The following is a 26,931-nucleotide window of genomic DNA, read 5'->3' on the forward strand; positions in this document are numbered from 1 at the left end:
TTTGTTTTGCAATTTCAATGTTAAGTGTATTTGCCTAATCCATTATGCTAAGAACAGACAAAGCGGTGTCACAATATCTTTCCTACTTGATTTACTGCAGTTATTCATTAGGACAAACATACACGACAATCAAGAGGTTACATGCGCCATTGTCCCTTCATGACAGCATTTAGTCTCTCGGGCAATATGATAATGGGCACTGTCAGTTAACAAGCAATTACTGCTCAGAGTAGATTATATTCCTCCCGCCTCTGATTTGTAGCAAGGTTTTAAAAAAAACAAATATGCAAAACCTTCCGTGCCGCCGACCGATCTCTCTTCCCTTCTTTATAGCCGGCGTTTAGGGATTATCTAACAATAATTACGGTGATTGAGACGTAATGTTGTTCAAAATAATTACAAGCGGCAGCATTGAAAATGAACAAAACTTTCCCTTTTAATTTATGAGGTCTCTTGGCAAGATATGAGTCAGGAAATAGTCCTTTGGGAGAAGCACTTGAGATAATGTTAGATCATTTAGAAAAAAAAAAAAAATCACCGCAGATTTGTGTAGTCTATCAGGGTTGAGCCATATAGAAATATGTTTTTCTTTAGCCGTGGTGAGGAATGGCTGCTTGTCATAGATCACAAATACTGCTCCAGGCTCTTATGAAAGATGAATTAATTTCACTAATGCTCTAATGCAAACCTTTCATGGAGAAGGCTGTGTGGTGATAACCTCCTCGCTGCCTCTCCTTTCTCGGCCATGATTTATGCCGTATTTTAGCAGATGAAACTGCCTCTGTTCACCATCTGTCTGCAGCCTGAAGGAATCAGATTATTAAAACCCTGCGAGACTCCTTGTTGTAAGGTGGAAGATATAAAAGTGTATTTACCTTGAGTAGTGAATTTTGTGTATTGGGCACATGTTTAATCCATACCCAGGTCCCCAGTGCTGCGTTTCGTGGCTCTGTAGGGGATAAACTTTTATGTCAGATGATATGACATGGAAACTATGGGCCACGTTGGTTTTAAGCTGCTTGCCTCATCAAACGCAGGAGGATCATAGCACTAAAAGCAAAGAATGCTGAATAAGGTACTTGATATTTACTTAGTTTTTTTGTGACGTTCTTGCATGTTTCGCCAAATTAAGAGCTTCCTCAGGAATTAAAGTAGATTCTCAATGTGTACAGTAGACACATTAATGGCACTCCTGCTCTATTATTCATAGGCGGCGGTCATTTTTCTTGTGTTTTGTTTATTCAAATAAAACACATTTCATAGAAAAAATAATTTTTATATTGCAACATCTTAGTGCTGTTTCTGGCTGAAAATCGGCAGACTTTTCTATGTATTCCTAGTCAACTGCTTTTTAAGGCAGTCTTTCAGCAAAAAAATTAATGTTCAAACCAAGCTCAGTGCACCTTCCACTTGCAAACTGTCAATAAAAGGAATAGTGAGGCGGTAATAGGTGGGAATGTGCACTGACTTGTATGGTCACGGTGGTCATAGTGCACCAAGCGACTGTGCGTGGTTTGAACAGTCATTTTATGTTGACTCTTTAATAAAATCAGTCCGTTAAATTTGTAATAGAAAGCAATCAAATAAAACGTTGTGCCTGAAAATGGTACCAATAAAAACGTCAGCTCCGTCCTGCAAAAAACGAGCCCTCACATGACTGTCAGTCGAAATATGGCAAAATTATAGCGGTCTAAATATTGTGATGCAAAAACTAGTTTTTGCAATAAAAACCGTCTTAGTGTGTGACAGCTGCTAAACATAAAAACCTGATATAAATCTGGTGTCGCTGTAATCTCACCGACTCGAACAATAAAGTCGCCTAATTACGCACGAGACTGAGACTCCTGAGGTCCAATCGTCATTCTCATTCTCAGGTGGCAGATCTCCACTGATCAAATCAGCCTCACTACCTCCTGTTACCACCAGAGGGAGTCTGGAAGGAGAACTCACAACTGGTGAACCAGAGAATGAACTCACAACAGACAACGCTTAACAGAGGCCAGGCGGAGTACACAGTAACTCTGCTGCTTCATTATAGTGAATGGATCCACCGGCGGTTTCATCGGTCACGTCACTCGGAGAGTTAGATTGACACCCTGATGTAAGTGCTCAGCGTAGAGCGCCGGATAAATGTGATCCAAAATGTTACGTAAAATGTTCCCAATAAAAGCTTCAGCTCAACTCACAAAAAAAGCAAGCCCTCACTCTGGTCAGTCATCAGTCATCTGTTAATGGAAATATAGTAGGCTTCCACGTTAGTGGTAGCACAAAGGCTCTGAAAAAAAGCAAAATGGCTTCTCACCCCCCAAAAGAAATTCAGCAAATTCTTCGTTCCCAAATCCAAATGCCCCCTCTCCCTTCTGAGCCCCAATGTGCCTAAATTTAGCACACACGTTTGGCATTTCTATAGTGATGAGAGACCACCTAACTTACAGGTGTGTGTCTACAGAAGCATGAGCTGGGCATAATGTCCTGGTCACTGGAGCGTAGTGGGAACTGCAGCGTACTGGTCACTACAGCATACTGGTCACTACAGTGGCAGTTTGAAATCTTCACTCGGCAACATCAACTGCTGCTTGTTTCTGGAACACACCCATGGAGTCAAAACCATCACTACATCAGTAGATACATACTCTAAATTCTCAAAGTTATAATTTCCAAAATGGAGTCACTTGAGGGGAGATTCTGCTTTCTTAGCACTTAAAAACTCTTTACATGTAATCCGCAAACTATTCTAGGAAAATCTGCGCTCCAGGAGGCCAAGTCTCTCCATGTGGCTAAGCAGTGCTGTACATCCACATATGGGGTATTTCTACATTCAGGTGAAAATGTCAATTGGTTTTTTTTCTTTACTGCAAAATGGTATAAAATTCTGTGACACACCTGTGTTTTTAATATAATCACTGCACCCCTTGATGAATTCATTGAGAGATTTAGGTTGTGAGATAGGGTCACTTATGGGGAATTCTGCTGTGTTGGCACCTTAAGGGCTCTGCCAATATAACATGGCACCCTCAAACAAGTGCATCAAAATCTGCACTGTAATATGACATTTCTTCCCTTTGAACTTTGCACAGTGCCTTAAAAGTAGTTTTTGACCACATATGGGGTATTTGTGAACTCAGGAGACATTGCACAACAAATTTTGAGGACCATTTTCTTCTGTTACCTTTGTGAAAATTATAAATTTGGATATAAAAAATATTTTTGCGGGAAAAATGTAAATTTTTTTTATTTTCACGACTTGACAGCCTTTGCACCAAATTTTGTGACCGCTGCACACCGGAAAGTATTAAGGAGCTTAGAAGCATTTGGGCATTCAGAGCAATAGAAATTGAGTCACTTGCACAAATTACCAACAAACAATGGAAAAAAGATGGTTTGGGGTTTGTTTTTGTTTTTTAGTTTAATACATACAAAACATTTTGTTCAAAGTGTAGAATTATGTTTTTGAAAAGTTCAAACTTTCAAGTTACAACATGAAGGTCTGTTACTTCATTAATGTCAGCAAGTCTGAGATATTCTATGGAAATGAGGTATTCTATCAAGACCTTTCAAATATAGACATGTATGTAATATATTGATGGGTTGGATCTATCAGGACAGTCAGACTTTCAAGGCCTCTTGTTTTTACTGGGTGGTCATAGTCATTCAAGATGAGGAGAGATTCTGTGAGACAAGAACTTTAAGGCTATTTACCCACTGAGCTTTTGATGAATAATTTTTGATGTTGATTCTCTGCAAATACTACATACATTTTTCGATTGTGTTTTATTTCGTTTTTGACACTGCGTTTTTTTTGTACTTTTTGGTGTGTGTTAACACCCCCTCCCAGCCTGTTTTCACCATCATAACCAGGCCAAATTTTGCAATCCTTTGTGACCAGTATTTCTTTGCGGTAATAACTCTGGAACGCTTTCACGGATACCAGTGATTCTGAGCGTTTTTTTCATGACATATTGTACCTTCTTAAAAACTGTACCCCTCAAGGTGCTCAAAACCACATTGAAGAAGTTTTTTTTAACCCTTCAGGTGCTTCACAGGAATTAATGGAATGTGGAAGGAAAAAATGAACATTTAACTTTTTTTTTCATAAATTTAATTTTCACCCAAATTTCTTTATTTACACGAGGTAAGCTGGTGAAAATGGACCTCAAAATTTGTTCTGCGATTTCTCCTGAACATGCTGCTACCCCATGTGTGGGTGAAAACCACTGTTTGGACGCAGGGCTCAGAAGCGAAGAAGCACCGTTTGACTTTTTAAACACAAAATTGGCTGGAATTGAAAGTGGTCGCCATGCCGTGTTTGGAGAGCCCCTGATGTGCCTAAATAGCGGAAACCCCACACAACTGACCCCATTTTGGAAACTAGACCCCTCAAGGAATTTACCAAGACATATAGTGAACACCTTGAACCCCCGGGTACTTTGCAGAATTTTATAATGTTGAGCTGCAAAAATAAAAAAATCACATTTTTTTCCACAAAAAGTTCATTTAGCCCCAATTTTTTATATTTTCACTAAGGTAACAGAGAAAATTGCACTACATCATTTCTCCTGAGTATGTTGATGCCCAATATGTTGGGGAAAACTACTATTTGGGGAACGGCAGGGCTCAGAAAGGAAGGAGTGATCTTTTGGAATGCAGACTTTGATGAAATTGAGTGTAGGTGTTGTGTCTAGGTTGGAGGGCCCTGGTGTGCCTAAACGGTGTAAACCTTCCCACGGGTGACCCCATTTTAAAAACTAGACCCCTCAAGGAATTTACTTAGACTTGGGTCACCTTGAACCCTCAGCTACTTCACAGAATTTTACAACATTGAGCTGTGAAAATGAAGAAGAAACTTTGAAACTGTTTTAGCCCAAGTTTTTATGATTTTCACAAGGATAGCAGGAGAAAATGGACCCCAAAATTTGTTGTGCAATTTCCACGCCGATATCCCATATGTGGTTGAAATCTACTTTTGAGGCACAGTGCAAAGCTGAGGTGGCTGAAGAAGCACCATATTGGCATTCAGAGGGTGCTATGTCACATTGACATAGCCCCTGAAGTGCCAGAATAGCAAAAACTCCCCATATATGACCTCATTTTACAAACTTCACTCGCCAAAGAATTCATTTAGGGGTGTAGTAATCATATTATCACCACATGTGCCTCACAGAATTTTATAATAATTGGGTGGTGAAGAAAGAGTTACATTTTTACCACTAAAATGTTTAGCCCCATTTTTTTAATTTTTCTAAGGACTAATAGGAAAAAATGGACCTGTTCTAAAAATTTCTCCTGAGTGCGCCAATTCCCTACATGTAAATGGGAAAAACTTTTCATGCACCGTGCAAACCTCAGAAGGGAAGAAGCACCATATTATAGTGCAGAATTTACTGTTCTGGTTTGTGGGTGCCATGACCGACTGGGAAGAGCCCCTGAGGTGACAAAATAGCAGAACTCCTCATAAGCGGCCCCATTCTACAAACTACACCTGATGAATTATTCTAGGGTTGCAGTGATTATATTGACAGCACAGGTATCACAGAATTTTATACCATTGGGCAGTGAAGAAAAAAGAATTATAGTTTTACTACAAAAATATTGGTTTAGCCCCAGATTTTACATTTTTACTACATCAGGTTGCCATAGTAACAATCGGGCCCCTGCGATGATGTTGTGGGGCCACTGATCAGAGTGCAGAGGAGGCTCCCTCCCTCTACATGCCTGCTAAATGCAGCGATCACAGTATTTTGAGGGTTAATGTGCCGGGAGCTGTACAGGTACCACTCCATCACTGTGTGCCCGCTCTCAAAATCCGCTGACGCCCGGCGACCATTGTGCACACACAGCTCCTGTGCGCGCAAAATCGCCTGTACATACTTAATAGGTCCAAGGGCAGTAAGTACCAGCTGACCAGGACTTTGAGTATGTCCAAGTTTGTGAAGGGGTTAAACAAAGCTGCTTTGTTTTTTATGCTCCTAGTATTTAACTTTGATAGTCAAGTGCGGATTACATGGGTTTTTTATTCATTTCCGCTGCCGGAAAACCGCATCTAAGTATTTTCTGTATCTAATGCAAGTTTGTGAGAAAAATCTGCACATGAAGCTCAGCATACCCACGAGAGAAATTGACATGTTGCATATTTGACACTCACACCGCAGGTCAGTTTACACTTAGAACTGTATGTGCGCACATTGAGTATTTGCTTGCAGAAATTTCTGCAAGGTTTCTGCATGTCTTGGCAGGAAAAGTGTTTTTAATGCCAATGCAGTGGCATCAGAATAATGTTATTAGGGCTTGGTGTCAGCAGATGTCATTGACACCTAGCTGTAGGCTTATTAATAAAAAGGTGTCAGCCCGACACCCTCATTACTAAGCCGATAAGTAAACACAAACACACACAGACACACATACACAAAATCCTACACACACATTGTCACCAGCCTATGTAGGAGCATTAACAGAATGAGTGTACATAGGCTGTAACCAGACAGCAACTGTTAATTTTAAAGAAAAAAATGAAAAAAAAAAATTCATGGGCTCCTGCATAATTTTAGCCGATGACTGGGGGCAGATGTTTATAGCCTTGGAAGGGGGTAATACCCATGGAGCTTCCTAGGCTATTAATATCAGCTCATTGCTGTATACTTAGCCTTTACTGGCTATTAAGATGGGGAACTCCCAAAAAAATTTAGTGGGGTATCCCTATAATAACCAGCAAAGGCTATGCAGACAGCTGCGGGGTGATATTAATAGCCTAGGAAGGGGCCATGGATACTGCCCCCAGGCTAAAAACATCAGCTCTCAGCCACCCCAGAAAAGGCGCATATCTAAGATACGCCAATTATAGCGCTTAGCCTTGCTCTTCCCACTTGACTTGTAGCAGTGGCAAGTGGGGTTCATATTTGTGGGGTTGCGGTCACCTTTGTATTGTCAGGTGACATCAAGCCCACAGGTTAGTAATGGAGAGATGTCTATAAGACACCTATCCATTAGTAACCCCATAGTGATATTGTATAAAAACACAGACACCCAAAATAAAGTCCTTCATTTGAAATAATGACGCAGAGTCCTTTAATAATCTTAAATAAACCATACTCACCGAACGCCTAATCCACCAAAGCCAACGTCTCCTTCAACAAAAATAAAATAATTAACCACAATATTAAATAATAATAATAATCTTCATTTTTATATAGCGCTAACATATTCCGCAGCGCTTTACAGTTTGCACACATTATCACTGTCCCTGATGGGGCTCACAATCTAAATTCCCTATCAGTATGTCTTTGGAGTGTGGGAGGAAACCGGAGTGCCCGGAGGAAACCCACGCAAACACGGGGAGAACATACATACTCCTTGCAGATGTTGTCCTTGGTGGGATTCGAACCCAGGACTCCAGCTCTGCAAGGCTGCAGCGCTAACCACTGAGCCACCGTGCTGCCCATATTCCTCACTTGTCCTCCGAGAAGGTAATCCATAATGTCCCACAACGATCCTGATCATTTTGAGAGCAGGCATGAAGTGATGTGACTGCTCTCAAAGACAGCTGGTGATACACTGACTGGAGGTAATTGCTCCCACAGTGTATCACTGAACTGCATTTAGAGTTCACCAGAGTTCATCAGCTGATCAGCTCTGGTGATCACCCTTACGGCACCAGTGCTGCATGGGAAAGTTCTCATGCAGCGGTGCTGTAAGTGATCGCACCGGAGCTGATGAACTCCGGTGAACTCTCACAGCAGCTCAGTGATACAATGCGGGAACGGTTACCTCCTGTCAGTGTATCGCCAGTGGCCGGGTAGAGCTGATGTGACTGTTCTACATGTGAGATCACCGTGGGACACTGATTACCTGGACTAATGCAGACAGGTGAGTATATGTTGGTTTATTATTTGACGTTATTTCTAGGAGACAAGGGCGTCGGGGATTTGGTGTTAGGTGAGTATAATTTTTGTTTATTTTTATTTGAATATGTTTGTAATTTTACTTTTTTTTTTTTTTTTTTTTTAAGGCAGATGAGACTACGTTTCCCATCAGCGGCACCTGCTGTTACTGTTATCGGTGACAGCAGATGTAGGGAGCAGAAGTCTCATCTGCCCACGTCTGCGGGTTACAGTCACAGCTGCGGGGTCACGCTGACATCTGACAGCGTTACCCCACATCGCTCTGACCGATGGTCTTACCAGCGGTAGCGTTACTGCCGATAAGAACCTCCGTGCCAGTGTTTCCCATGCTGTCACACACATGACAGCGTGGGAAACTCCATAGGAAGCCGATAAAACGCAAAAGAAAACTCAGCAAATCCGCAAACATTTTTATACCTGCGTTTGTGCTGGGGATTTGACTGACTCAGTTGAAGTCAATAGGTGCAGAAACGCAAAAAGAATTGACATGAAAAAGTGTACTGCAAATGCGGACAGAAATTTACTGCTCTTGAGCACAACACTTCAGGATTGTCATTGAATTACCTTGCATAAAGATTCCATTGCATTTTTGGACCATTTTTGTTTGGGAAAAAAACGCTTCAAAAACGCATCGTGTGCACATAGCCTAAGATGCTGCGTTTTTGACGCAGCAAAAATTACCTGGAGTAAAAAAAGAAACCTCACCAAAAAACTCATCATGTGCACACAGCCAAAATCTTTTCACAAAAACATGAATATAACTAGAAATGTTAATTGCCGTTTGTATGAATTGTAGATCGCAACTTTTAGCCATTTTCATCTTAATATATTCTGCAGTTTATGAACAATTGACCAAGACTACCCTGGGAAAATCAATATATAAAAAAGAAAAAAAGATTTAAGAGTTTATTCTTTTTTTTTTTTTTTTTTTTTTTTTTTTTTTTTTAATACTGTATGCAATCTAGAAGTTAGAAAGCGAGCCCTTTTTTTTTTACTGCCCTCTCCAAATGATTTTGACTCTGGCAGCTCTGTAATGCCGCTTGATGTTTAAGTTAATGTTGGCCATTGCACTGGTCAAAATCTTTCTGCCTCTTGCCTCTGAAGTACATTTTGCAGGAGCTAAATGATCACAACTCTGTTCCTGGGTGTCCCATTTCATCCTGCAATTGTAAAGAGAAAAGGCCTTTTATTTGAAGGCAGATCTGTAATCGAGATATTTGAACTGACATTTGGGAACTAGACTGGTATTTATAGTTGAGATTCATCAGCGAACAAGCTTCAGCATTGCGTCTAATCACACTTTCTGGAAGCAATGTATTTCTGAAATGTAGCAAATGAAATGCACTGCAACCTGTAGATACTAAAAAAGGGAGTAAAAAAAAAACACCACTGCCAAAGTGAATACAGTGCAATTTTTCATTGAAAGGGATGAAAATGTACCATGTCTCATCCCCTTTACTAATATTAATTTAAGTGCTAAAATAAGAATTTAACATATATGTAGCCAGATTTCACAATATAACATACACTATTAGATATTTAGCCTTGGCGAGCCTGGTCTACTTGCTTTTGAAAATTGATGTCACAATGGCAATACAATCCTGAGCATTTTAATAGCAGTCAGGAACATTTTTCGCTTTATAAGACGCACCTGGCCCCTTGTGCTGGCACAGGGCCCCCCCTCTCTCTATATGCGTCCCTGCTGGTACGCCCACTGCCCCCGCGTCCCTATATTCACCCCTGCTGGCATTCACACAGCCCCCCTGTCTCTATATTCCTCCCTGCTGGCACACATTGTCCCCCGTCTATATATTCCCCCCTGCTGGCACACATTGTCCCCCCGTCCCTAAATTCCCTCCTGCTGGCACACATGGCTCCTCGTTCATATATTCCCCCCTGCTGTCACACATGGCCCCCGTCCCTACATTTTCCCCCTGCTGGCAAGCACATGATAAAATAATAAACAGTTAACGCACCTTCTGATGATGGCTCCTGCTCCCAGCTCCCCCCCGTGGCTTTCCTGTGTCTGCTGAGATCCTCCTCCTGCGAGGGCGCGCGCAGCTGCTGCTCATTCAGGCAGCTCATTGTAGCTACAGGACTTTCCGTGATGTGACCAATAGGACCTGCGGTCACGTGACTCGCAGTGCACACTGGGAGTCACGTGACTGCAGGTCCTATTGGTCACATCATGGAAGGTCCTGAAGCAATTAAATGCCTGAATGAGCAGCTGCTGTCGTGCGCCCTGCAGGAGAAGAATCTCAGCAGACACAGGAAAGCCACGGAGCGAGCTGGGAGCAGGAGCGATCATCGGTAGGTGACTATAGGGGCGGAAGAGTGCAGGCACATGTAATATGCGCTGCTCTCCTGTCTACCAACTCGGCGCTGCGTCAGCACCAAGGTAATGGACAGCGGGTGCAGTGAATATTACATGAGCCTAATAAGCGGGAGCACAGAACCTCCCACTGTCTCTGCAGCCAGCCCACCCCTGACACCACGCCAGTGCCGTCCCCCCACTCTATAGCACAGCAGTACACAGATTCGCATTATAAGACGCCCCCCCCACTTTCCCTCAAAATTTGGGGGACCAAAAGTGCATCTTATAATCTGAAAAATACGGTAAATAGCCATTCTGACAGATTTGCAAAGTATGTACATCAGCCTTATCAGGTCTAAGATCTGGGCCACCAGCGGTGCGTGTCGCATGGGTCGCTGGTGGTGCGTGTTGCCATGGTACTAGCATCCAGGATCATCATCTTAATACAACTGGTTTTCTATTCGCTTTATATGTGTGTGCATACATATGTATGTGTGTGTGTATATACTGTATGTATATGTGTGTGTGTGTGTATATGTATATATATATATATATATATATATATATATATATATATATATATATATATATAAAAATGTAATGATCATATTGTGAGTCTGATCCATAACATCAGACTCTCAATTCTCCTTATCCGGAGTAATTGACTAAATGGAAAGGATTCCACCATTTTTCTTGGGTGGTGACTGTCATAACAAAGTAAGTTATTTTTAGCAGTGGATTTCACATAAATCTGTTTCCAATCTGTCATCCTTCCACTTGATCAAAATATCCAAAAACTGGATGTCCGTTTCTGAATAAACCATAGTAAATTTTATGTCATCATTAATGGAGTTCAAAAACCCATGAAAGGTCTCCAACTCCACCATTGTACCAAAGTAGGAGGACATAATCTATGTATCTCCACCACCCGAGCACATGATCAAAGTGGTGGGACACATAGATGAAGTCCTCCTCCATGGCTGCCATGACCAAATTTGCATAAGCGGGCAACATGTTGGCACCCATGGCGGTCCCTCTCAATTGGATAAAATAGTCATCTTCAAATAAAAAATAATTATTGCACAATAACAATTCCAATAAAATTAATAAGTTTTTTTGTAGAAATGTAAACTCAGTGTTATTCAAGGCCCTGTCTACTGACTTAAGGCCTAATTCATGGCTGATTGATGTATACACCGAAACTACATCAAATGATACAAGGATCACATCTTTCTGCAATCGTATCCCACCTACCGTAATTTACACAAAATATCTGTTGTGTCCAGTATGTACGATTTAGTATGTCGGCTGAAAGGGCTTAATATTTTTTCCAAAAAAATCCCAATATGATTAAAAATTGAGCCCCTACCCGACACTATAGGGCGTCCGGGTGGATTTATCAAAGACTAGTGGATTTTTGGTAATATATAATTGGTGTGATCGGATTATCCACCAACAGATATTTATGTAAATCTTCATCAATTAATTTGTCACAAAAAGCTTTTATTTAGGATCATTTTAATCTTCCCCATAATCTGAAATTTGGGGTCACAGTCCAGTTTCCTATAGACTCCAACATCCGACAGTTGTCTCCTAACTTCCATTACATGAATATTACTATTACTATTCATAACAACGACAGCACCACCCTTGTCTGCTGACTTAATGGTGATGCTGTCGTCCTGTGACAACTGAATCAGAGCCTTATATTCGGCAGCACTCATATTGGGATGCTTAAATCTATCCATAGTATGACTTTCTTTAAATAACTCCACACCTTTTTTTTTTTTTTTTTACAGCTGTAATAAATGCTTCAATAGCAGTTACATTATTTGCTGGAATAAAATCACTTTTGTTAGACAACATTATATTTATGTAATTCAAATATGCCTGCATCATTATTCACAGTATCAATGCTACCCATATTCACATCCTTGACCATGACCTCTTTTGAATTCTTAGGATCAGAAAACCAGTGTTTTAGGTTAATCTGTCTAAAAAATCGAAACAATTCCTTTTCTTATTAAACCAGTCAATGTGACTACTTGGACTAAAAGACAGTCCCTTTGATAAAACTGTAATTTCATCATTAGATAATGATCTACTTGAGAGATTTACCATAAGGTCTGATCCTTTTTCTTGTTCGCTGCTGGTCTTGTAGGATTGGTTCGTACTCTCTGGCGTCTGTCTTTTTTGTCCGCGGTGATGTTTCCACCCTCCTCTTCTGGTCCTCCGATACATTCCTCCAGATTGCGTTTCTTTGTTTCTAGAAAAATCGCAAGTATTTAAAAGAAAAAAAGACCTTTTTAGCAGATTTTGTGACTTGATAATAACCTGATATATTAGGAACTTTCTTTATAATTTCTCTTTGGTTCCGTTTGCCATTTGTAAACTGTAACAACCCTGCTGGCATCACTGCATGGCCTCCCATCCCCCGCACACCAACTTACTTTCTGCTTCAAGCCATGCTGTGAATTCTGTCTGTTGCCAGCCCTGAGCTCCATGTGCTATGCCTCTTGTTTTCCTGCTTGCTCTCCATGTTTCCTGACAGTGTGTATAGGGGTGCGGCGCCTGAACTCTCTGGTTCTTATGCAGTCAGGGTGCACCTGGATAATGGGTCCCTGACCAATTACCTAGAGCCCTGGACTATTTAACCCTGCCACAGCCACTGAAACATGGCCTGTGCAATGTCTAAACTCAGTTAGCTCCTTGCTGCTGAGCCAGCCAGGCCCTGTCCTATGTCTTGCCTTCTCTAAAGGCTCTTACTGCGTATTCCTGTGTCTTGGTACCTTGCCTAGCATTTCTCTGTCCGCCTGCCAGGAGGCAGAATATCCTGGTCCTTGTGTCTTTGTCCCTGTGTCTCTGTCTGAACTCAGCCTTACCTCTGTCTGTCAGTCTCCTTGTCCGTGGCTTCCTTCCCTGCTGTCTTTCCTTGTGTCCTCTCTGTCTTTGCATCTGCACCCTCGCAGCACTGCCTGCACGGCTCCCTAGCCGCTCTGCCTGCACGGCTCCCTAGCCGCTCTGCCTGCACGGCTCCCTAGCCGCTCTGCCTGCACGGCTCCCTAGCCGCTCTGCCTGCACGGCTCCCTAGCCGCTCTGCCTGCACGGCTCCCTAGCCGCTCTGCCTGCACGGCTCCCTAGCCGCTCTGCCTGCACGGCTCCCTAGCCGCTCTGCCTGCACGGCTCCCTAGCCGCTCTCCCTAGGAGCCCAGCCTACTCCACACTCCTGCGGCTCCGCCTACCTGCACCTCCTGTGTGAACAAGTCCAAACCTGTTCTCTCATATACCACTCCTGCTTGCCCTGTGTCTCAAGCCATCACCTACCTGCCCAGTGTCTCCAAGCCGTGCCCGCTTGCCCAGTGTCTCCCAGCCGTGCCCGCTTGCCCAGTGTCTCCAAGCCGTGCCCGCTTGCCCAGTGTCTCAGCCGTGCCTGTCGTGTCTACCTGCCTGCCTGTCTATAGCACCTGTCCAAGTGACTTGTCCCCGAGCGGGAACAGCAGCCACAGCCAGACACCACCTTGGAGTGGCACCCGACAGCTACCTGCCGCACAAGCCTGACCTCACCATCAGAGGCTCCAGTGAAGACCGAGGTAGCTGTCGTAGTCACGCCCCTTCCAGGGTAGTCTGGTTTGTGGCACAGTGGGACCACAACCCCCGGCTTGCGCCATTCAGCCAAGGCGTGAGCTTGACATAAACTTTACCCACACGATAATCTTCAGTGTCTTTAGTCCACTTACGCCTCTTCACCTCCTCTTGATCCTCTTTTATGTTATTTAAACGTGTAGTAACAGTCTCCTTAAGTTTGTCAAACACCTCCATGCCCAAAATGTCTTATTTTATTTTCAATATCAGCAACACTAGCATTAAGAGACACAATTTATTCTTGTAAAAATTCCATGTTTACCAGGAGTATATCCATAGCATATTTTTTAGACGAAAAAGTGAATTTCTCACAAAAACGTTCATTGCCAAGAAATAGATTAGATTCTTTTGATGTGCTGCTTTCATCTTGAGGAATATATATATATATATATATATATATATATATATATATATATATACACATATACGCATACATACAGTTGTGGCCAAAAGTATTGACACCCCTGCAATTTTGTCAGATAATACTCCGTTTCTTCCTGAAAATGATTGCAAACACAAATTCTTTGGTGTTATCTTCATTTAATTTGTCTTACTGTAAATGAAAAAACACAAAAAGAATTGTCCTAAAGCCAAATTGGATATAATTCCACACCAAACATAAAAAAGAGGGTGGACGAAAGTATTGGCACTGTTCGAAAAATCATGCGATGCTTCTCTAATTTGTGTAATTAACAGCACCTGTAACTTACCTGTGGCACCTAACAGGTGTTGGCAATAACTAAATCACACTTGCAGCCAGTTGACATGGATTAAAGTTGACTCAACCTCTGTCCTGTGTCCTTGTGTGTACCACATTGAGCATGGAGAAAAGAAAGAAGACCAAAGAACTGTCTGAGGACTTGAGAGACCAAATTGTGATGAAGCATGAGCAACCTCAAGGCTACAAGTCCATCTCCAAAGACCTGAATATTCCTGTGTCTACCGTGCGCAGTGTCATCGAGAAGTTTAAAGCCCATGGCACTGTGGCTAACCTCCCTAGATGTGGACGGAAAAGAAAAATTGACAAGAGATTTCAACGCAAGATTGTGCTGATGTTGGATATAGAACCTGGACTAACATCCAAACAAGTTCAAGCTGCCCTGCAGTCCGAGGATACAACAGTGTCAACCCGTACTATCCGTCGGCATCTGAATGAAAAGGGACTGTATGGTAGGAGACCCAGGAAGATCCCACTTCTTACCCCGAGACATAAAAAAGCCAGTCTTTTGAAAGAATGTTCTCTGGTCAGATGAGATAAAAGTAGAGCTTTTTGGGCAAAGGCATCAACATAGAGTTTACAGGAGAAAAAAAGAGGCATTAAAAAAAGAACACGGTCCCTACAGTCAAACATGGCGGAGGTTCCCTAATGTTTTGGAGTTGCTTTGCTGCCTCTGGCACTGGACTACTTGACTGTGTGCATGGCATTATGAAGTCTGAAGACTACCAACAAATTTTGCAGCATAATGTAGGGCCCAGTGTGAGAAAGCTGGGTCTCCCTCAGAGGTCATGGGTCTTCCAGCAGGACAATGACCCAAAACACACTTCAAAAAGCACTAGGAAATGGTTTGAGAGCAGGCTCTGGAGACTTCTAAGGTGGCCAGCAAAAGTCTCCTCTTAACAGTTGTTGTAGAGATGTGTCTGCTGCTAGAACTCTGTGTGGCGTTGACCTGGTCTCTAATCTGAGCTGCTGTTAACCTGCGATTTCTGAGGCTGGTGACTCGGATGAACTTATCCTCTGCAGCAGAGGTGACTCCTTGGTCTTTCTTTCCGGGGGCGGTCCTCATGTGAGCCAGTTTCTTTGTAGTGCTTGATGGTTTTTGCCAATGCACTTGGGGACACTTTCAAAGTTTTCCCAATTTTTCGGACTGACTGACCTTCATTTCTTAAAGTAATGATGGCCACTCATTTTTCTTAGCTGCTTTTTTCTTGCCATAATACAAATTCAAACAGTCTATTCAGTAGGACTATCAGCTGTGTATCCACCAGACTTCTGCACAACACAACTGATGGTCCCAACCTCATTTATAAGGCAAGAATTCCCACTTATTAAACCTGACAGGGCACACCTGTGAAGTGAAAACTGTTTCTGGTGAATACCTCTTGAAGCTCATCAAGAGAATGCCAAGAGTGTGCAAAGCAGTAATCAAAGCAAATGGTGGCTACTTTGAAGAACCTAGAATATAAGACATATTTTCAGTTGTTTCACACTTTTTTGTTAATTATATAATTCCACATGTGTTAATTCATAGTTTTGATGCCTTCAGAGTGAATCTACAATTTTCATAGTCATGAAAATAAAGAAAACTCTTTGAATGAGAAGGTGTGTCCAAACTTTTGGTCTGTATGTGTGTGTGTATGTATGTGTGTGTGTGTGTGTGTGTGTATATATATATATATATATATATATATATATATATATATATATATATATATATAATATAATGTGTGTGTGTATATTTGTGTATGTATGTGTGTATGTATATATATATATACATATTATGTATGAATAATATAACTTTTTTTTAATAAATCCTTTTGCTTTATATTTCATTCCGAGCAGTCAGGTTTTCTCTCCATTATGCTGCAGTACACATCATATAATTATAACTCCTGTAATTCTTAATATATACATGTAGATGTGAGCCAATATTCTCGATCAGCCCATATGAATCAGTCATTTGCCAAACTAAAATTGGAATAGCATTGAAAGGTGTCTCCAAATTGGCGTCTATTTATTCTTTCAATCAATATGAAATGACTTTTAAATCGGCTGATATTTTGTTTCCGATAAGAATATTGAGTCCTGGCTGTTTTTGTGTCAAGGTTCACATATTTTGCTTTCATGGACGCTGATAAGACTGGCAGTATAATGTGTTTGTAAAGTGTTGGAAGATTTGTTTGTTTTTTTGTGCTTCGAGGCGTAGACCAGAGTACAAAATGTACAAATGTGAAAAAGGTTATTAATCATAGTGACGGAATTACTATATCCTTAGTCCATTCATGGTCATCAACAGTAAATATAGGAACTGAGTAACACGACTGGAATCTGAGGACATGGATAACTGGAATAAAACATTTTGTAATTTTAGAATGGGGGTCTAAGGGGTAACATTTCTCCTTATGCAGAGTGACAAGCCAAGCCTGGCATGTCAGAGTGAGGCGACTTTTAAGCCATGCATGTGCCTCATTGAAATTAAATATGCAAATTGTCTTAAAATTTGCATGTTTAATTTTAGAATTAAACCTGTTTAAAAAAAAAAAAAAACTAAACTGTAACTGTTCCAAGAGACTTGCATGATTACATGGTACAAGCTAATATATGACGCTTTGTCATATATTTCATCAGAGAAGTGTATTTTATTATTATGCATTTATATAGCACCATTTATTCCATGGCACTTTTACAAGTGAAAAGGGGAAATATAGACAAGTATAATAAACATGTGTAAGACAAGGGACACACAAGTACAGAAGGAGAGGGGACCCTGCCCGCGAGGGCTCACAGTTTACAGGGTACCTTCACTTAAGAGATGCTTATCCTTCCCTGCCTCCAAAATTCAACATTTTCCTCTGTGAAGAAACAAAAAACAGCTCAATTCTATCTTGATCAAGATGAACTGAAAGTTCACTTAGGGATTAGATTATGGATACCTATTGAAGTCTATGGAGATGTGGGAGGAGCAGAGTGACAGACCAGCAGAAGATACTGATACCCATTTTCTTAAGGAAAACATATAAACTGATAGAAATTTTGTTTGTTGCTGAAATTCTCCCAAAAATGCAATAAGCCATGAAAACGTACAGATCCATCACGTAAAATAATTATAACACAAACCAATAAAATATATATATATATATATATATATATATATATATATATATATATATATATATATACACACAGCTCTGGAAAAAATTAAGAGACCACCACATCAAAACCCTGTCATGGGCAGCCCATTGTCCAGACCTGAACCCCATTGAAAACCTCTGGAATGTAATAAAGAGGATGATGGATAGTCACAAGCCATCAAACAAAGAAGAACTGCTTACATTTCACCAGAAGCAGTGTGAAAGGCTGGTGGCTACCATGCTAAGACGCATGAAAGCTTTTTTTTAAAAAAATCATGGTTATTCCACAAAATATTGATTTCAGAACTCTTCCTGAGTTAAAACATTAGTATTGTTGTTTCTAAATGATTATGAATGTTTTCTTTGCATTATTTGAGGTCTGAAAACACTGGGGTTTTTTTTTTCAATTTTGACCATTTTTATTTGTCAGAAAAAATACAAAATTTATTGCTTGGAAATTCGCAGACATGTTGTCAGATGTTTATAGACTAAAAGAACAATTTACATTTTACTGAAAAATATACCTATAAAGAGAAAAATCAGACAAACTGAACATGTGAAAGTGGTCTCTTAATTTTTGCCACATATATATACACACACACTGCTCAAAAAAATAAAGGGAACTCTAAAATACCACATCCTAGATATCTCTGAATGAAATACTCCAGTTGCAAATTTTTATTCATTGCATAGTGGAATGTGTTCAGAACAATAAATCATAGCAATTATCAATGAAAATGAATATCCCATGGCGGTCTGGATTTGGAATGATACTCAAAATCAAAGTGGAAAATCAAATTACAGGCTGATCCAACTTCAGTGGAAATGCCTCATTACAAGGAAAAGATGCTCAGTAGTGTGTGTGGCCTCCATGTGCCTCTATGACCTCCCTACAATGCCTGGGCATGCTCCTGATGAGGCAGCAGATGGTCTCCTGAGAGATCTCCTTCCAGACCTGGACTAAAGCATCCGCCAACTCCTGGACAGTCTGTGGTCAAACGTGACGATGGATGGAGCGAGACATGATGTCCCGGATTCTGGTTTGGAGAATGGGCAGTCCTGTCCATAACTTCAATTTCTTTCATCTTGCAGGAACTGCTGATACACTCCAGCCACATGATGTCTGGCATTGTCCTGCATTAGGAGGAACCCAGGGCCAACCGCACCAGCATATGGTCTAACAAGGGGTCTGAGGATCTCATCTCGGTACCTAATGGCAGTCAGGCTACCTCTGATGAGCACATGATGGCTGTGCAGCCCTCCAAAGAAATACCACACCATTACTTACCCACTGTCAAACCCGTCATGCTGAAGATGTTGCAGGCAGCAGATCGCTCTTCACAAAGTCTCCAGACTGACACGTTTGTCACATGTGCTCAGTGTGAACCTGCTTTCATCTGTGAAGAGCACAGGGCGCCAGTGGCAAATTTGCCAATCCTGGTGTTCTTTGGCAAATGCCAAGCGTCCTGCACTGTGCTGGGCTGTGAGCACAACCCCATCTTTGGACGTTGGGCACTCAGACCATCCTCATGGAGTCAGTTTCTAACCATTTGTGCAGACACATGCACATTTGTGGCCTGCTGGAGTTCATTTTGCAGGGCTTTGGCAGTGCTCCTCCTGTTCCTCCTTGCGCAAAGGTGGAGGTATCGGTCCTGCTGCTGGGTTGTTGCCCTCCTGCTGCCTCCCCACATCTCCTGGTGTACTGGCCTGTCTCCTGGTAGTGCCTCCAGCCTCTGGACACTACACTGACACACAGCAAACCTTCTTGCCACAGCTCGCATTGATGTACCATCCTGGATGAGCTGCACTACCTGAGCCACTTATGTGGGTTGGAGAGTCTGTCTCATGCTACCACAAGAGTGAAAGCACAGCCAACATTCAAAAGTGACCAAAACAATCAGCAATGTGTTCTCTGGATTTTTGTGAAAAAAGTTAAATGTTCATTTTTAAAAAAAATCCAAAAATTCCTGTGAAGCACCAGAAGGGTTAATAAACTTTTTGAATGTGGTTTTGAGCACCTTGAGGGGTGCAGTTTTTAGAATGGTGTCACTTTTGGGTATTTTCTATCATATAGACCCCCCAAAAAAAGGTGTAAAAATGAGAATTCGCTGTTTAACTTTTAACCCTTGTAACTTCCTAAGAAATAACAATTTTGGTTCCAAAATTGTGCTGATGTAAAGTAAACATGTGGGAAATGTTGCTTAAGTATTTTGTGTAATATAAGGGCATGAAAATTCAAAGTTGGAAAATTGCGAAATTTTCGCCAAATTTCGTTTTCGTTTTTCTTTCACAAACGCAAGTCATATAAAAGACTTTTTATCACTATCCTGAAGTACAATATATCATGAGAAAACCTTCTCAGAATCATCGGGATCCATTGAAGTGTTCCAAAGTTATTACCTCATAAAGGGACAGTGGTCAGAATTGTAAAAATTGGCCCGGTCATTAACATGCAAACCATCCTTGGGGGTAAAGGGGTTAAAGCAGCTGTGTGACCTCATGGAGACCGACCTTGTGGTGCCCAAATCAAGCCACTGTATGCAAGAAAATACAAAAGATATCACAAAGCCATGTGCATTCTGTTAAACGTTATTGTAGATGTTATAAAGCCATGGGGTCAAAATCATTGAGCCGACTGCATGACAGTGCTACAATGCATATGGATCAAAAAAATAATGTATAAATCCCCATGCAGTCAAATAGATTTGCATACTTGATCAATCTCCAGGAAACAGCACAGTGCCATGGATAAACAAAACATAATAGTAAATTGCAGCACATTGGGTTAGTACCATATTATGATTCATACTAGTGCATATATTTACCTAAATAAAAGGACATCATAAAACATTTTTCCACCATGTACTTAAATATGGGAAAGGGTACACCCATAAGAACGAAGTGCCTGTCTATGAGTGTGTGAATCACCATGCATATGTTCAAGATTTACCTGGTAGGAACCGTAAGAGCTGGGATTTGAGCTGTGTCCCTCACCCCGACGCACGTTTCGCCTATCTTCTCCCTGTGAACTATTGCACTGCGTCCTCTTCTTTGACATGAGGCATTTTGTTTTAATCTGTCTTATGTGATTTTCAAATAAAGAATTGTTTATTTAACCTCTGATATACTCTGATATACACTTCTTGCCCTTGAGCCACTTGAGCGAATTGTGACCTTCAGTTGAAACGGTTTTGGACTAAAATTTATAATTTATATGCATATAATAATCAGCCTGTGATGACGAAACCTTCTTTCCTATAGATGTACATGATGATCACTGGTCGTCGTTGCAGGCCTAGGTGTAAACACAGCCTTATACAGATCTCATTGACATTGTAATAAGATCACTCTTAAGCCTTTGTTTTTTTTCCAAACTGAATAATTTTGAATTTGATAACCTAAGTACCTCCGTTCCCCCATTCATTTAAAAACCTTGGTCGCTCTCCTCTATTCGCTCAGGTTCATTTATGTCTTTATTATACACTGGAGTCCAACAAGGATAAGGCTCTTGGGGGGGGGGGGTAAAAAGAGAAAAAACAGTAAAAATTGTCGGTCATGATGGGGTTAAAAACAGATTTGGATGAGAGTAATGTTGTGTAAATCAATGTGAAGTTTTTCTAATAAAAAAAAAAAAAAAAATTTCTACTCTGAAGACACAAAATCCGGCCTGTGACGATCCCTTCACTTACACGACACAGGCGTGCCGTAAGATCGGTGAATGATGGCTTGGAGTGAAAACTGTGATTTGTTTATATGCACTACACTCAGATCACCATTAATCATCGGCACAATATACGGGACGTGTTACTGTGCAGATAGTCTGCCTTAGAGACCTAATCACGCCTGCCTACTCTCTCAGTTGTGAAATTAATATCGCCTTACTGTTTTTCTCATTAGTGACACAGCTGCCTTTCTGTGTATTAAAATCCACTTTTGTATTGTGTTTATCTTTCAGAGCAAATCATCTAGAAAAGGCTTTATTCGAACGCGATGGTGTATTACTGACTGGTACGTTCTGTGAGATTTCTCGCGCGCACGTAATGTAACATTCAGGCTATGTGATTGAGGACCTGTTTAAGAACTAAGTAATTCACATCAATGTTCTTGTGGCTGAATAGATCAGGGATAGAAAGTGATAAAAAAAAAAAAATATGTATGTAGCGCTTTTATGGAATAGTCTGGTTCATGTCCTTGTTATAATTGTAACCAAACGATTAATAATTGCCACCAATCACGCTCGGATTTCTAAGGCAGATTTTCAGTTTGTGCCACACAGTGATTAGCCCTCTTAAATGAGGCTAAACTGTGAGTGGCGCACCACCTCGAAAAACAGTCTCAAGAATTGACACTACTTTTACCGCGGCTTGGATTTTTTTATTTTGAATTTGTGCAGTAAAATCCATGCCGCATGAACTACAGTGCAGACTGAAAACTGTAGGAGGCTGAAGGAGAGCTAATTTCTAAATTTAAAAACCCTTTGTGTCTATGTCCTTACTAGGCAAACAGGTGACTATACTAGCAGAAATCAATTTTGGTATTTATGTATCTTTACAAATCTGTTTTTGTCTATAAACAAGACCAAAAAAATGCTGTGCAAAAACGTGTAGCGAACTAGCTAAGGTTCTGAGGTTGTGTAAATTAAAGGAGCGCCCCCAGAGAGAAAACAAATCTACTTTATCTAAAACTATAAATGCTCATATCCCACTCTGTTTTTTTTTCTGTAACATTGTCATTTTTCTACTTACTGAGACCTTACATCACAGCACTGCTGCTGCTCCTGAGTGTCCCCTCTCCCATTTGGGACCCCACATCATTGATCATGGGGTGGAGCTTGTTTCTTGCTCTTTATGCAAGCCACCCCTCTGACCAAGATCATCACAGTCACTGTGCAGGTTTGGTGCTCTGTTCTCCTTTCCGACAGGCAGTGTAGATGGAGGGTGGTACATCATACCAACTCACAGATTGTGATCATCCTTACGGTTGCCTGTCATATATGGCAAGACACAATCTATTCATTCATGTTCTCTTATGTAGCATCCCAGAAGCGTGGGGGAGCACTCAGGAGCAGCAGCAATGAGGTGAGGTCACATTGATTAGTAGTAAAATCACAATGTTACATATAAAATCAGGCAGAGCAATTTCTCCTTCGTCTCATTGGGGGACACAGGTACTGTGGGTGTATGCTACTGCCTTCTGGAGGCTGACACTAGGCAATACAACACAAGGTTAGCTCCTCCCCCGCCGCATACACCCTCACCCTGATTGCGGGCGGAAACCAGTTTTTTGCTTAGTGTCTTATGGAGGCACACACAATCTGGATCTCTCCAGACTATTTTTTTCTAGTTTACTATGAAGATGAGACAGGGGCGACGGATCCTATTGAAAGGGTCCGATCTCCCCAAACCATCAACGGGCGAGCACGCGTTGAGTATCGTCTCCGCGTATACTTTCCCGCACCGTGGGACATATCTGGGACTTTTCCCCAGACTTCTATTTTGTTATTTTATGAAGATGAGACCGGGGCAACGCATCCTATTGAAAGGATCCGATTTCCCCAAACCATCAACGGGCGACCACGTGAGAGTGTCGCCTCCACGTATCCTCTCCCGCACCGTGGGACAAATCTGGGCAGGTTCCCAGAATTTTTTATTTTAGTTTGTTTTTTCTTTTCTTTATTTTTTCTAAGAAGATGAGACAGGGGCAACGGATCCTATTAAAAGGGACCGATTTCCCCAAACCATCAACGGGCGACCACGTGAGAGTGTCGCCTCCATGTATCCTCTCCCGCGACGTGGGACACGATGCCAGACTTAGCCCTTTCCACCCCTAGGTATTGAAACCATGGGCTTGCACAGAGGCACAAGACGAGTCTGTGCGGCCCCCACTGCTCCACCAACGCTAGACGGAGGTGCTGCAAGGCGGCGGACGGTCCCTCTCCTCGGCTGAAGCTGGACGGAGTTAGGGTGCCTGTACCGTCCTGGATCCCCCACCACCCCTCTCCTCCCCGGTATACCTGGTGGAGTCGTCAGAGATCGCAAATCACCGGCCGTGTGTGTGGGGCTCCTGGGCAGAGAGATGCGGACACAGCAGCGGTGTGCTGAGAGCAGTGCAGCAAATCCTTCCCGGTGCTTCCTCCTGCAGGTAAGCTGGCGCCCGTCGCCGCCACCTCCGCCTCCGACCACTCCTGTTGCGGAGCCTGGCGCCTCCGGCAGTTGCGCCGCTGCGGCGTCCTCGGCCGCATCCCGCGGGCGGATGCTGTAAAATTGAGCCCGCGGCTTTGGCCAGAGCTAGGCCGCGGCGGAAGTCCCGCCTCTGTCGGGATGTCACTTCCGGCGGCCCGCCCCTTGAAGCCGGGCAGGCGCCGAATTAATTGAGGCCCCGGCTTCGGGGTGGGATAAGCCGCGGGAGGTAGAGTGGTCGGCCTGCCCCAGAGAGGTGCGCAGGAGCGGGTAAGGCGCAGCTGAGCTGCAGGTGCACACTGGACACGCAGGGGGTGCCCTCCTGCCCCCCCCCCCCTCCGTTCCCTCTCTGGGGAAAAAAGAGAGGAGAAAAAACGCCTTGCTTATGCAATATGGCCAGGGAGGGTAAAGCGCATTACGCTGCATGCATCTCCTGTAGAGAAGCTTGGCGGCTGCTAAGCAGCCTGAGCCAGGGCCGGGACCCAAATGGGAGACCTAAGCCCAAACGTGCCCAGGAGCCCCCCTCCGGTAGCTGAGTCCAGAGAGCCAAATACTCCGGAAGGCTATCACTATGGCGTCGCTTACAAAGGCGATCGACTCTCTTCATGCCCGGAGAGGGGTCCTCCATCTCACGAGAACCCTCGGCCTGCAGGGGCCGCTCTCATGCCAGACAGATGCCAAAGGAACGCACCTACACGAGGTCTTTCCGGGTTGCCCAGTGCCTCGGCATCTGGGAGTTCAGCATCACGCTCTATGTCACCTATGTTCGGGAGCAGGCAGAGTGTGGATTGGGACTCAGACGCTCCGCCAGACCTGGATAACCGGGGCTGTCAGTAGCAATAGACAGCCTCATTGGAGCTGTCAAGCAAACCTTGGGGGTAGAGAATGAAGTTACCCCGGCCTTGAGCCATAAAGTAGCCTTTAGACAGGCCAGGCGTCCGCACGGAGTCTTTGGCACTCGCCAAGAGTTTGAAGGCATTGGGCAGCACCACAGAGAACGCCCAGATAGGCGCATCTTGGGTCAGGAGACTATGGAGGCAAGATATCCATTTGCCCCTGAACTCTGTAGAAGAAAAAAAAAAAAAAGATCGACGGAATCACCAGTGGTGGGTCCACCAGTATCTCGTCTGGCCTCGAGGTCCATTAAGAATCCCTCTGATAGGCTTATTGAGAGCTTGGCTCGATTAGTGTTTTTGAAGCGTCAGCTTCAGCGCTCGCCCCCTCCTTTGCGCAACAGGGAGAGCCAAGGCCATGATGTCATGGTCTGAGTCAGTGAATAAGGCTTTGCGAGATAGAGACCTGCCTGCGGAGGTGTTAGAGGTCACAAATCAGATTCCTATGGCCAGAGACAACTTGATCAATGCCTCCTTGGAGGCAGCCAATTGTGCAGCATCGGCAGCCGCTATCGCGGTAGCTATTAGGAGAGCCCCTTTTGTTAAGGGCTTGGCGAGAGGATTCTATTTCCAAGAGGTCTCTGACTTCCGTACCCTATCAAGGGCCTGTTCGGGGAAAGATTTGGATCAGCGCATTTCTGACGCTGCAGAAGGAAAGAGCAACTTCCTCAGCAGAAGATCAGGCAACCTTTTTTCCTAGTTTCCGACATAGTTTCGGGTCTTTCGCAACTCCGGGGGGACGGCGGCAGCCAGTTCGGCCGGTCCAAGTCGCCCCAGCCAGAACAGGGAGCGACAGGTCTCATGTAGACCCAATTCAGTGGAGGGTTCCGCGCCCGCCAGGTCGAGACGTGCCAGGAACCCCCAGCCAAATGACTCGGGGAGCATTATGGGCGACATCAACAGGGCAGGCTGGCGCCTGCTCTTACTTCGTCATTCTGGGTCGAGTTAGCACACGACTTATGGGGGACGAAACTGGTGTCTACGGGTACGACTTACAGTTTGAGGAACCCCCAAGACGGTTTTTTGTCTGCCCGACTTCCCAAGGTACAGTCCAGGGCAGGGACGTTGCGGGGGTCCGTCAGGTCACTCCAGGATGACAGGTCATTATTCCATACCAGAGCTCGAGAGGGCTCAGAAGTTTTATTCCAATCTCTTCACAGTCCCCGAAAGGGACGGGACAGTCAGGACGATTTTGAACCTGAGGCTCCTGAACAAGTTCATCAGGATCACACATTTCAGGATGGAATAGCTTCGTTCGGTTATATCGGGCATGGTGCAGAGAGAATACATAGCCTAAGTCGGTTTTTAGGATGCCTACCTGCATTTTTTCTTTTGCTCCTCCCATCAAAAGGTTCTTCGGGGCGCCATCAATGGCCAACATTTTTAGGCTAGCCACCACCCCGGAGGGTTCACAAAACTAGGGGTAGGCGTGAGGGCCGTCTTACACTCTCGGGGCATAGTCGTCTTGCATACTTAGACGACCTCTTGGTGAAGGGTCCCTCTTTTTGAGCATGCAAGGAGAATGTCAGCATTACGCTAAAATACGCTATTCCGCTTAGGATGGCTGGTCAACAGGGAAACGTCATCCCTTGTCCCAACCCACAGGATTTTCTTCCTAGGAATAATCTTCGATACCTTCCGAGGGTTGGTGAGTCTCCCTCAAGACAGAGCCGTACCGCTCCAGCAGCCAGTTCCTCGCACCATTCGTTTCGGGATGAGGATGCTGGGGAAGATGGTGGCAGCAAGGGAAGCGATTCCGTTTGCCCAGTTTCCTTCTTCACCCGCTACAGCAGGCTCTCTTGTTAGATTGGGATAAGAATCCATTTGCCCTCGATCAGCGGTGCCAGCTATTCTCTCAGATCAGATAGTCACTGGAGTGGTGGACGGTCAGATCTTCGCTTCTTCAGGGTAAACCTTTTCCCCCAGAGCACTGGCTAGTGGTCACGACAGATGCCAGCCTCCTGGGCCTGGGGAGCAGTGTTTCATCACCACACGACTCAGGGCCAATGGTCGCGACAGGAGGCACGCCTCCAGGTCAACTTGTTTGAGATACGTATAGTCCGGCGGACACTGCAGTATTTTCGGCACTTGCTAGCCGAACCACCCGTTCGGATTCAGTCAGTCAATGCCACGGCAGTGGCTTACGTAAATCATCAAGG

General features: G+C 43.3%; 1 protein-coding gene across 5 annotated transcripts in view; it reads left to right on the forward strand.

The window, feature by feature from the left end:
• INPP5A (inositol polyphosphate-5-phosphatase A) overlaps positions 1-26,931 on the forward strand; it is a 485,401-nt gene that overhangs the window by 265,280 nt on the left and 193,190 nt on the right. For all 5 annotated transcript variants that reach the window (XM_073546403.1, XM_073546401.1, XM_073546399.1 and 2 more), the window contains one exon: positions 21,656-21,708. In XM_073546403.1, coding sequence (XP_073402504.1) covers positions 21,656-21,708 — 53 coding nt within the window. The remainder of the gene's footprint in view (positions 1-21,655; positions 21,709-26,931) is intronic.

This window comes from Dendrobates tinctorius, unplaced genomic scaffold, assembly GCF_039654945.1.
Source record: "Dendrobates tinctorius isolate UK_male_01 unplaced genomic scaffold, ASM3965494v1 ptg000147l, whole genome shotgun sequence".
Taxonomy (NCBI): domain Eukaryota; kingdom Metazoa; phylum Chordata; class Amphibia; order Anura; family Dendrobatidae; genus Dendrobates; species Dendrobates tinctorius.